This window comes from Eleginops maclovinus, chromosome 1 (assembly GCF_036324505.1).
Source record: "Eleginops maclovinus isolate JMC-PN-2008 ecotype Puerto Natales chromosome 1, JC_Emac_rtc_rv5, whole genome shotgun sequence".
NCBI classification, from domain to species: domain Eukaryota; kingdom Metazoa; phylum Chordata; class Actinopteri; order Perciformes; family Eleginopidae; genus Eleginops; species Eleginops maclovinus.
This window is the reverse complement of record NC_086349.1, coordinates 7903124-7915416: the sequence shown is the minus strand read 5'-3', so window position 1 is coordinate 7915416 and position 12293 is coordinate 7903124. Positions and strand designations below refer to the sequence as shown.

At 39.0% G+C, this 12293-nt stretch overlaps 1 protein-coding gene across 1 annotated transcript in view; it reads right to left on the bottom strand.

Annotated features, from left to right (window-relative positions):
- mtor (mechanistic target of rapamycin kinase) overlaps positions 1–12293 on the bottom strand; it is a 105176-nt gene that overhangs the window by 62045 nt on the left and 30838 nt on the right. The window contains 8 exon segments of the mRNA XM_063888124.1: positions 4782–4927; positions 7395–7557; positions 8173–8315; positions 8810–8953; positions 10074–10166; positions 10613–10726; positions 10728–10776; positions 11710–11822. Of these exon segments, the coding sequence (XP_063744194.1) occupies positions 4782–4927; positions 7395–7557; positions 8173–8315; positions 8810–8953; positions 10074–10166; positions 10613–10726; positions 10728–10776; positions 11710–11822 (965 nt within the window).

Here is a 12293-nt window from a genome sequence, read left to right as displayed (position 1 = left end):
GTCCAAATGAATGGAGGTCTAAAAGCAAACCGAGGTGTCCATTCCTGTCCACATTTAGCAACATATGTGCCACCGACCTCTGACCCTTGGGGTCATTTACTGACATCCTGGCCAAAGGTCCCAGGGCACCTAAGCCAAGCACAAGAAGGAAGACCACACAGACTCTATTCTGCTGTTTAGTTAAATGCCTTTAGGTTTACTACCTTCAAAACAAAAAGACCATTATGCTACGCTTTTAACCAACAAAGAATTCCATAGAGCATTCAAATACCCACAGACAGGGAGCACTGCCTATACAGGCTCAGTGATAGGCTTAGTGCGAGCCTCTTTACAAGGTGACACATTGAGTCAGGGTAAACATCTAACTCTTAGTATCCCTTACCATTTAGAAGAAATGCCCTCAGTGGAATCAAGTACGCCCAAAGCCAACCTTTGAATGGTGTCCAGTGACCAGTTTTTTTTATTGTAAGGCTTAAAAGTATTTCAACTTGTGCCCCCAACAACAAAAGGAGACCTTGAGCAGTGATGGATGGTGTAAGAACAGTTAAAGGCTGGTTTCTATTGACGAAGATTGATTCCTAATCACTGATGTGCATCACTTAGGAATCCCTGCAAATGGAAGTCGTAGTTATCTGTGGAGAGTTGAATTAAGATAGAAGTCTTGAAGAGATGCCGTGTTAAGGTGAATTTGACTTCGAGGCTGCTTCGGCAGGTATTATAAACCATGAACTATAGAAACTATGGTGTGGAACTGATTGTTCTAAAGGTTAACAAAACACATTAATGGGGCTTCATTAGTGCTCAGCAACACATTTGATTTATTGTGTGTGTCTTTAAATAAGTCCTTACTTTCAGATATTTTTTACTTGGAATCCAGATTGTATATAAAAGAGGAATCCTAAGCATCTACTGGACATATGTTTAATAAAAAAGTAATGCAATCCACTAAAACAGCTACAGGTTTATGCGACCTTTTGGTAGTTAATATGATCCACATTTACTTTAACTGTCAGCATTATGGATTCAATTTCAGGGTAATTCTAGATGCTTCATTTTGAGATGTTGTTGACCTGAATTTAATTATATGATTTCCCTGCTAAAGCATTTAAATAGATCGATATATATAAATTGTATTATTCTATTTATAAAGTATCAGGGTATATACAGAAATTTTAAGTTGAATTTAATAACTTTTTTAATACCTTCACAATATTTTTTAATACCAACATGACTTTGAGCTGCAACTGTAGTGGCAACCTTTCACAACAGTGTTGGGGGTAACTAATTATAAAGTAAGAGATTACTGTCTTTTGTTACTTAACTTTCTGAGTGAGTAAGTGTAGTAATGCTTACAATTCAAATCAAGTAGCTATTATTACATTTACTGGGTACTTTGTTACTTTTTTGCCTCAATAAAAACACTGACCTATAGACAATTATTTGTTATTTAATCCTAACCCAAGACAAAAAGTTATTTCATTGTTATGTGTAGGAAGCGCAGACGCCACTTCTCCTGTGCTACACTCTTTCTTTCACTATCATTCTGTCTCAGTGAAGACAAAATGACAAATGAAAATCAGAAAAGGTTTAAAAGTTAAAAAACTGAACATTTTAATTAAAGGATTTCTGTAAAAAGTTAAAAGTAAAGTGATTATAATTATTATTTCTTTCCAAAGGGAGTTACACATTTCATCACAATTTAACAAGGTAATAACTTCACTTCAACACTGGACTCAAAACTTGCCCAACACTGAGACAGACAGACAGACAGACAGACAGACAGACAGACAGACAGACAGACAGACAGACAGACAGACAGACAGACAGACAGACAGACAGACAGACAGACAGACAGACAGACAGACAGACAGACAGACAGACAGACAGACAGACAGACAGACAGACAGACAGACAGACAGACAGACAGACAGACAGACAGACAGACAGACAGACAGACAGACAGACAGACAGACAGACCCTCAGCTCGCAAAGTCGAAGTGGGTTATAGAGTTTGTTGTCTGACGTCTGTCATATGCCTACTCACGGTGCTGGTATGCCTACCGCTGGCAGAGCGGTGGAGGTTTGGGGACAGTGGTGGTTTGCGGTGATGTAGCCGTTGCGCTAGCGCAGAACATCGAAATTGGTAGTTGCTCACTACGTCCGCACATTCTTGTTTGGTGGCTATTAGACTCCATGTGTGACCTGACGGCATTCACTCCCATCCAGGTGATGTGTATTGTCTTTTTACAGACGTTGCAATAAGCCTCTCGGCTGTTACCAACTACTGGCCTAAGCCAGTCTTTGAATCTCGAGTCCTCTAACCAGAGTTCCGAAAAATTACATTTCCCCATGATTTCCCCAAGCTATCCAGTTGAAGCATAGACTGAGTCGCCACGCACTGACGTCACATCATTGCTATTGTTCAGGTCCTACTCGCACATATAATTTATATAGTATAGGCTAATTAAATTCACGCATTTTTTAGGAGATAGGCCTGCACTTATCACAAATGGAAAAAAAAACCATAGTTGGATAGTGGTTCGAAAATGTAATACCTCATCAGATGACGTTTATTACTTTTTAATAGCGTTAATTTTAGCTAATTTCATTTACTACCTTTTAATACCTTTTACAACCCCGCGGACACCGTCAGTATATATGTCGTTCTTGGTTTAACCCACTGAGCTAATGCAATCATTACCAAAGCAGAATATCCACCAGTGGCTACTGGATAACATTACCTTGTACACGTGTTCCTACTATAGTGCCCATCCCCTTTACTCGTATATTGGATCCATAAGAGCAGTTAAGAAGTGAAATAGAATAATGCACAAAAGCCTCTCTGTATGGTTGGCATAAGATGGAGTTTTGCAGTTTACAGTGCTCTATACATCTTAAAATACTCAATTTTATTTAAAAAAAATCCATTTAAATAGTGCCTGGTAACATTATGGCTACCCTTTTATTTTTAACACAATGTCCAGATGCCATTAATGCCCGATCTAGTTCCTACAGTGACGATGGAACCACCAAATTCATATTAACTCAGTAAATGGGGGAGCACTTTACTTTAACAGACCTTAATAATATCTATCACACAGCTTCACACCATCATTCCATTCTAACAGAGACTGTCAAATTCAATAAAAACAGAAACAAGTGACTAATCCAAGTCAATATTAAAACACTGCACGATGTCTTAATAAAACCATGCTCAATTAACAATAATCCTCTGTTGTTGGGGAAAATGTGACCAATGTCCTGGCTCTTTCCAAAGCCATGGGGCCAGCTAATATAGTCAGACCACAAACACATTTTTTTAATCCCTCACACATTATTAACACATGTCACGACTCATAAAAACTGTGAGTTATGTCACCTATTCAGAAGGAATACCCTAAATTGTATTCATTCATATAAGATAATACAAAAAAAAATCCTCAGAATATTTGCAAACTCATCTACAAACGCCCTGACTCATCAAAAGTGCTCTGCCTCCACGTCGTCAAGAAGTGTTCATCAGATATGAACGTTTCTCTTTTTTTAAGTACAGCAACTACTCAGTAGAGCAAGGTTAACTTAGTGCTTATGCACACCAGCCTCTGGATATTTTATGGGAAATCCTGGAGAGGTGAGAACCAGATGGGGATATTGAAAACACCAGAGTGCCGGCTCCCATCGTTCACCATCATCAAGGCTCCTGATAAATTGAAAACAGGCCCCTGAGAAACACAAGTCCAGACACTCACAGATGAAAAGGAGGCAGGCGTCCAATTAGATGCCTGCAAAACAGATTTTTCCATGCCATGCCAAAGGCATAGAAATAAAGAAGGATGAGAAAGGACTATGGAAAAGATGACAGAAGATATCAAACGCTTATGTGAGGATATGTGTAATATCATTTTCTGTGTGTGTATTTATTAGAATATAAATTGACTTGGAGAGAATAGTTTCATGTTTGTCTTGAAGCAATAACTTCTAATGCAGTAACTGTTTATTACAGAGCCGCCTGTCAAACCTCGTTTCTGTGATGAGGATGAATCCACACTAGCAGGAAGGGACCGCACACTGGCACTCAATTATGTTACAATCTGAAAGTCACAAGCAACTCCTGACTTTGAAGAAGACATATACAGCTTTGTATGAAGCTACATAATAATTTGATTATAACTGTGGAAAAACGTACAGGGACCAAAGGAGATGATACACAACTAAGCATTGTTATGCAGACACTGCAGTACTTGGCCACTCACCCACTGTAAGCGGTGTGTGAATTTTAGAAGTGTAAAGTCATCTCAAATCGCAGATTGCTGCTGTGCGCTCAACGGAAGTGAAAATCACGCTACCATTTGTGGTAGCAAATTTCTGTAGATAGCTCATTTAACTGGTTAAATTAACTGCTTCTTTACGACAGAAGAAAAGGGATACATATATTAATAAAAAACGAAACATATATAACTTATGTGTATAGTGCTGTGTTCATCGTAGTAACCGCAACCGTGGCTGGTTGCGTGAATTCCGTTGCGTAGCCAAGATGGAGAGTGACAAGTGTTCCACATAATAGGCTTAATTTTTGGAATTTTTAGGGCAACATCGCCACAGTTAGTCATTTTGCCATACTTTAGAGACGCACTTATGCACTAAAAATAGCACACGCAAGTACAGAAGAACATGAATTGAGACACAGCATTTCTCTCAACTAAAACCCCCGCTTTTACAAAAGCCATTTTCTTTTTTCTCTGAAAAACAGAGTTTGTGTCACAGGTATTTAGACCACCTACCTGATGAGAGCCTCCAGGATGAGAGGAGAAGGGCCTTTCTGAAACTCCAGCTCTTTGTAGTGCAGAGCCTTGGCGTAGGCACGACACTTGGCAGCTCTCTCCCCCAGCAGCACAATTCCATTATCATCTCTGAGGGGCAGAGGGCCCTGGAAGAGGAAATAAATTGTACAAAATTACCAAGTTGTTCAGCAAGATCGAAATGAAATGGAACTTGAATGGACAGTTGCTCTCCATTGGCAATTAGCAAAGTTTGCATCACACATTGAACTTATTATTCAGCAAAAGTCTGTATTTAATCATTGAAATACAGTGGTCAATCTAGCCATTGGGTTGACGTGCAAAAGGGTATCTGGTAGCCTGGTTCCCTTCTTTCCAATGGCTCCAAAAAGGTCACATTATACGTGTTTCCACTGCAGCCTCACAGCAGGGGGTAATATCCCTGCTTAAATGGTATATTATGACCCCCACATGACGGTCTGTGGCCTCAACGTAACGGTGTCGTCACTAATTAGCTCAAGGTGTGGCCTAGGGACAAAATGGCATCTTCAAAGGGCTCTCTTTTGTTTATTTTTTGTTGGTTTGCAACACCTTTGCATGTTATTTAGGAAGGGGTCAGTGTTTCCGAAACTAAATGAATATACCGGACAAATGGAAGAAATTCAAGTCAGATATAACTGGTTTGTATTAGTATTTTTTAGGAAGGGACAATGCACAATCATTAACATGAGCACTATAATCAATTATTTTATTGTGCCAGATTTAGCCATTAAGGCTTAGCTTTATCTACAGGTTATTAGTGAGCTTAAAAACAATTGATAGGAAAGATGACAGAATTACATTATTGATAAAGAATGACATAATCAAGTCAGCTAGATTGATTTTTATTCAAAAGTAGGCTAATACAAATAGAATAAGTCCCGTCAATAGACTTGTGCGAAATTCAAAGAAAATGTAAAACATTACGCAAGTTTATGCTGTAGCGCTCTACACAAAGAAGATTTCTCATCAGCTTTAAAAAACATAAAGATTCTAAGCAAAAAATGAAACTGAATAAAATATATTTGCAAACAAATCAACATGTAGGCCTGTTTTGCACATAACATTTTATATTAAAGCTCAAAACATATTAATTGCACTGATGGGAATTATCTTTACCTCGAGATTATGTCTGGAAAATGTGTATTTGCAGGACTTGAACAGGTTTTCCCAATCAAAATCCAGTAAAAAAAACAGCTAACAGAAACACTGCTTCAGATAGAGATGTTGGTGAAAGAGCACTGCAAAAGTGATGATATGTCATCTTGATATTATCCCGTACACCCCTGTTCCTTTTAATCAAATTGACAGCAACCTATTTCTAATGAACTGTTTAAGAGTATAATGTAGTGCAAATTGGGCATATCTCAAACATGCAACACAAAATCACCTTTCACTTTTTCAAAGAGCCTGTTGACCATTTGGGCTGTGCCAACATGATGCAGGAAGGCCTACAGTAGTGAATTAAAGCATTGCTGTCTCCTCAATATGAGGGCATATGAGGAGAATTGGGTGACTTCTCATGTTTTCAAGCGCCTCTATTTAGGCGTAGCCGTTACTTGCAATCATGAACTCTATTTAGCATCTGGTTCAGCGTTTGAATTTTCTGGCAGATGCTGAAAATTCATAACACCGAATGCCTTCACGCACGACTTGGTGTGAAAATACGCTGATGACACAGAAAAACCTTAAACTGAACTGGGCCAAGTGAACCATCATTGTCGTTTCCACAATGACAACGTCAAAACAGATGAGGTCTGAATGCTGCTGCTCTGCCTGCTGGAGACAATGTAAGAACACCCTATTTTCAAAAAGATATTCCAACATCATGTAGTGAATGTAATGTCATGCACATCCAGTTAGTGTGGACCCTTTGTTCCACAAAGGGGGTTGACAGTTTGTGTATAAAAAGCTCAGAAATAGACTTGTTAAAGTTGAGGTAATGGATAACACCTAATGCCTGTGGGTTTATGATGGGCGTTTGAGATTAAATTATATAAAGACAGATTTTTTGTTATTTGTCACACCTTTAAAATTAACCACCTAATATAATAAACCTTCAATTTCTAAAAGTATACCTTATATAAAGGACAGCAGGCAACTCGATAAAGCATGGCTTGATTTGGTCTGAATAGCATCAGAGGGATTTAGAACCAGAATACTTTATTTATTGAATAAATACAAGAAGTGTTGAATGACTTTTGCTCCATTTTGGAATAGAATAAAATAAAAGATAAGCTTCAAAAAAAGGAATAAAAAGTATATAAACACAAGTTAAAGTAAAATATCCAATAAAAAATAAAATTGGATGGGATTCGGCCTTTGCCAATATGAATAACTTTGTAGAAAAATAAATAGGGTAAAGTAAAAGAAAAAAAAAGATACAAGTAAATTAAAAAGGACAAATATTTATAGGAATATAATTAAGTTAAGAAAATGTCAAAAAAAAAAAGCTTGAATAAAAATAAAGTGAATTACAAAATATTGGTATCAAAATAAGAAGGTAAAAGCTGCATATTGTACTACAATTACATGACATTCTGTGGTTTAATGCAGCTGCTGAGGTTCAATGCTCACCTTGTCGCTGTGCTCCATGAACTCTGCCAGATTGAGCAGAGTCTGTGTGACCTCGGCGATGTCCTGGGAGGTGAGAGCTAACTCAATGCTGCGGATCAGCTCATCCTGCTGATCCTCGCTCAGCTCAGACCAACAAGACAGGAAGGCGGCGTTGAACAGGTCCCTGTGCGGCACAGAATTAGCGTTTACAAATAATGCCATCATACCCAATGTGGATAACAGCATTAAATGTTTCATTTTTGGCAATAACAGGCTTTAAACTAATAAAAGAGAGCAGTTACATTAGTAAAAACCTTGTAAAGACCATCACTGTATATCCAAATGCTAAAGTGTTGATCATGAAGCATTTGTGGTACTTAATCTGCTTATATTTACAGTCATTACATCTGGATTATGTCACTAAAATATATCAATTGTTTATCTTGTTATTGCATATTTTATATTTTAACTAAATATCTTTATTTAAATTATATTTGTTTTGTTCTGTTTTTGGATATTTTTATAAATAGAGTAGCTGTCACAAAAAACTATTCCTCCATGAGATTAAAAAGTATTCAGATGCGTTAGTTCAAAGATGGTTGTCGACCAACTGTAACAACAGAAGCGCAAATTAGAAAGACAGAAGTTAAAATGTGTTCATTTGAAGGGTTAATATGGCGATTACATGGATGTGTTCAGCTGTTACAGTATACGGATGTAAACCAATAAGGAACTGCGACAAGAGGAAAAACAAAACAAAAAAGAAGGGCTAAAGGCTAGGCCCAAAGAAGTGGTGTACCTGGCGAGGGGGATGTAGGTTTGAGCCAGTGACCAGCATGACCTCAGGGCGGGGGAGGACGACTCCTTCAGCAGGACGACACTCAAGCGCCTCAGCCACTCCAGCCAATCATCTTTGGACACTTTCCTTGCAGCACCCCAGGCCTACGAAGAAACAGAAACCCTCCGTTTCTGGGAACTACGTGGGAGCAGCATAGTTTGTGCAGGTAATGCGTGTAGGATAAATTGGATAAATCTTGTGGTATCTTGGCAGTTATAGAACTGAGTCATACCAAGACATTGCATCATTCAACTGTTACCGAGTGCCGGTGACATAACAGCGCAGGTCATAGCATATGATTCACATCATTTTCATATTCAACCGTCGACTCAGTGACCCCCTGTGCTCTGAAAGGAAGCATCTGCTTTCGTTGTGTTTCACAATTATTTGTTCAGGTTTTTCCTTTAATCAATCCCCAATTTGTTGTTCCATATGTCATCACAAATTAACTATGGGCTTGTATACAGGGCTGTTTAATGTAAACAACAGCAATTCAGTAAACAATACAGCTAATGCAACACTGGTCTTGCGTTTTTGACCTTATACTGCAAATTAATACGAGTTTTAAAAGTATTAAATGTCAATCATCTCCTCTGACCTTCTGAAGTGCTGTAGTGCTGACGTGAAGCTTCTTCATAGGCCCCGCCTCCACCGGTCCGCTGACCAGAGCGTCGCCTTGGTTACTACGGTGGCGATGTTGGAAGATTAGAGGGTCCTCTTCCTCCTCGGCCAGAGTATAGCCCTATAATGGACACAACATGACACACACACACACACACACACACACACACACACACACACACACACACACACACACACACACACACACACACACACACACACACACACACACACACACACACACACACACACACACACACACACACACACACACACACACACACACACACACACACACACACACACACACACACACACACACACACACACACACACACACACACACACACACACACACACACACACCAGATCAAAACATGTTCTATGAATGTAGAAGCACATTTCCTTCCTGAGGGGAAACTGTTGATAAACACATCAAGGTAATGACTCAGTTATGATGCACTGCATTGGAAAATGTATGCTGGCATCTGCAGTTGCTTTGTGTCATGAAGGGGTTATAACGGTCTCTGACTAGGTAAGAGGTAGACAACATCAATGCGTCTCAGTTGACCCTTTATTTGAGTTTATTTCTCAAATTGATACTTATAAAAGGACATTAGAAAAGTCGCCTTCAGATTTCATGATGTTTCTTACACAGCTGAAGGTGTATTTTTATAATAAATCCTGACAAAATGATCCTCATTTTTTTCATGAGGTCCATCCTCATTTGGAGCATCCCGGCAATTCAGATAAAAGGCATAAGACTGTAAAATAATCAGCCTCATGCCCTTTTAACCATGGCAATTGTTAAAAGGGCATGAGACAATTACAAAGAAAAGTTGAGAGAATATATACACGAAGGCCCAAGAGGCCAACATATTTAGAATCATTACTGGTTGATATAAAATAAAATAACTAAAAATACATTGGATACAGCGTTACTTTGTAGTGTTTGATCTTTAAAAAAATACTTTTAATGTTAAAAATATTAATGTAAATTTAATGATATATTAGAAAACATAAGATCATGTCAAACCTAAAATCTGAGTGAGTGTGTTCTTGAGTGTGTGTATTTCATTGATATCTAAAAACAAACCCAACCAGCAAAACATTGTTTGCTTGTTCTACCTGAACAGTTGGTGTATGAGGCCCAGTGGACAGGAATTCAGGGTGGAAATATGTGTCGGTATTGATTGCTTTAACATGTTTTGTAGGAACCCTGGATATATTGTGTGACTCACCTTCACAATGCGACATATGAGTATGTCGTATCTCTGGTGGTTGATCCTGTGCTTGAGCATCACTTTGTTCACCATGGGAATGAAGATCTGGTACTGCAAATAAGGCGGAAGAGAAGCAGAGTAAATAAAAGGGTGTTGGTGTGCTTGATGTGGTTTGGTCGGGCTACCTCTTTCCCCACACCAGAAGCCTAATAACTACCCTGCACTTGTCTCTAACCACCATGAGTCTGGGATCAAAAGCAGCACGTTAGTTTCCAGATGAGGCTGCACGTGTGTTAGTGGTTCTGAGGTTAGGCCTGAAAACGATAGCAGTGTTTTACGGATAAAGGGAGGGGTGAACGTGACCTCATCCACTCTCGTAAACACCACCCCCCCCGCTACAAAATGGCCAGTGACATCAGCAGTCTGGCAGGAAGTAATAAACACTAGGGGGGTGAAGGAGTTACTGAAGTGCTGATCATGTGAAGCCAGCAGTAGGGAAGCTGGAGGTTTTGAATAATAGCTACACAGCTACAAGCCTCGGGGACATCTTTAGCTACCTTTTTTCCCAACTGGAACACTAAAGAGGACAGGGTGTCCATCGCGGTGGCGCGCAGCTCAGGCGTGCTGTCAAGAGCCCGGACAATCGGGTGGATGATGCGTGAAGCGTAGTCAGGTGAAGTCCAGGGACTCAGTCAGCCGGTCCAGTGTCTCCAAGGCAACCCTGAGAGGAAACGCACATCAAGAAAAAATGCTCAGCTTCAAATTAAAAGTAGGACAGAAACACAAGGACATAAAAGTGAAAATACTACCATTTGAAACCTGTTCTTTTACCTAGTATCATAGCTAATATATTGACTTTTTTCATTATTGTGGTGCAAGTGTGAATACTATCAAATCCGATTTGATATGGAAGGTAATTTTTCATAAACTGCAGAAATAGCAGCTTAAACAGGCCAAACAAAATCTAATAAATGTCCTTAATCAAGAACGTTAAGGGATAAGGTGTTTGACGCCCTTAAAGAAGTGTTCTACCTCAGTTCAATCCAAAGTTAATTCTAGGAGACCTACTGGTGGGCATTGATGGAAAAGCTAAGAAATCTCTTTAATATAACAATTAAATGGTTAAAAATGTACTCCCCAACATTCAATTTATGGACTTAGAAAGAAATCTATTAGATGGATGGAAAAAATATCCTCTTAGACTTCAACCAGATATATTTATTAGGCGTGCGACCTGCCATTAATATACTAATACAGTGAAGCGATCCAATTTTCCCTACAGCTTTCAAATCATAACAGCTACTTAGTAACATACCACCCCATTCCTTTTTGCTCTTAAGTTGTTTTTGTGTTTTCTTTGATTTCCTCATTTTGACGTTAAAGCGTTTACAAAAAAACAGATTTAGGAGATAACATAATATTTAGTCTATAAAATCCTCTGTACTACATACTTCAATACTGCAGAGATGCATTTATACAATTTGGGGTTAGGATCAAACAAATACACTATGATTGGTAGATCAGCCCTTTACCTCTCTGAGCAATAGCTGCAGTGTTATTATCTTTCTATGAATAAAGTAGGATGAAGCTGGTAAAATGGACAGTGGGCAATAAAGGTACGACTTAAGCACAGTCAGCTATGTGCAGTACTTACTTTCGGGCCTGCAGGGGCACATCGGAGGCGTCAAATAGCTTGACGATAGGAGGCAACAGCAAGTGCAGGTAGTCGTCCAGGTTGGCACCAAACAGCTGGATGGCATTGAGCATCTGCAAAGGAGAGCACACGCTGCTCAGTCCCACATACCGCAACACTTAAGCAGTTCCTTTTAATGAGCTTGTTATGGCTAAATGGCCTTTTTCCAGGGGAAAAAACTCTGGATGGTGTGCTGGCACACATACAGTGGGGCAAAAAAGTATTTAGTCAGCCACCAATTGTGCAAGTTCTCCCATTTAAAAAGATGAGAGAGGCCTGTCATTTTTATCATAGGTATACCTCAACTATGAGAGACAAAATGAGAAAACAAAATCCAGGAAATCACATTGTAGGATTTTTAATGAATTTATTTTCAAATGGTTGTGGAAAATAAGTATTTGGTCAATAACAAAAGTTCATCTCAATACTTTGTTAAATACCCTTTGTTGGCAATGACAGAGGACAAACGTTTTCTGTGAGTCTTCACAAGGTTTTCACACACTGTTGCTGGTATTTTGGCCCATTCCTCCATGCAGATCTCCTCT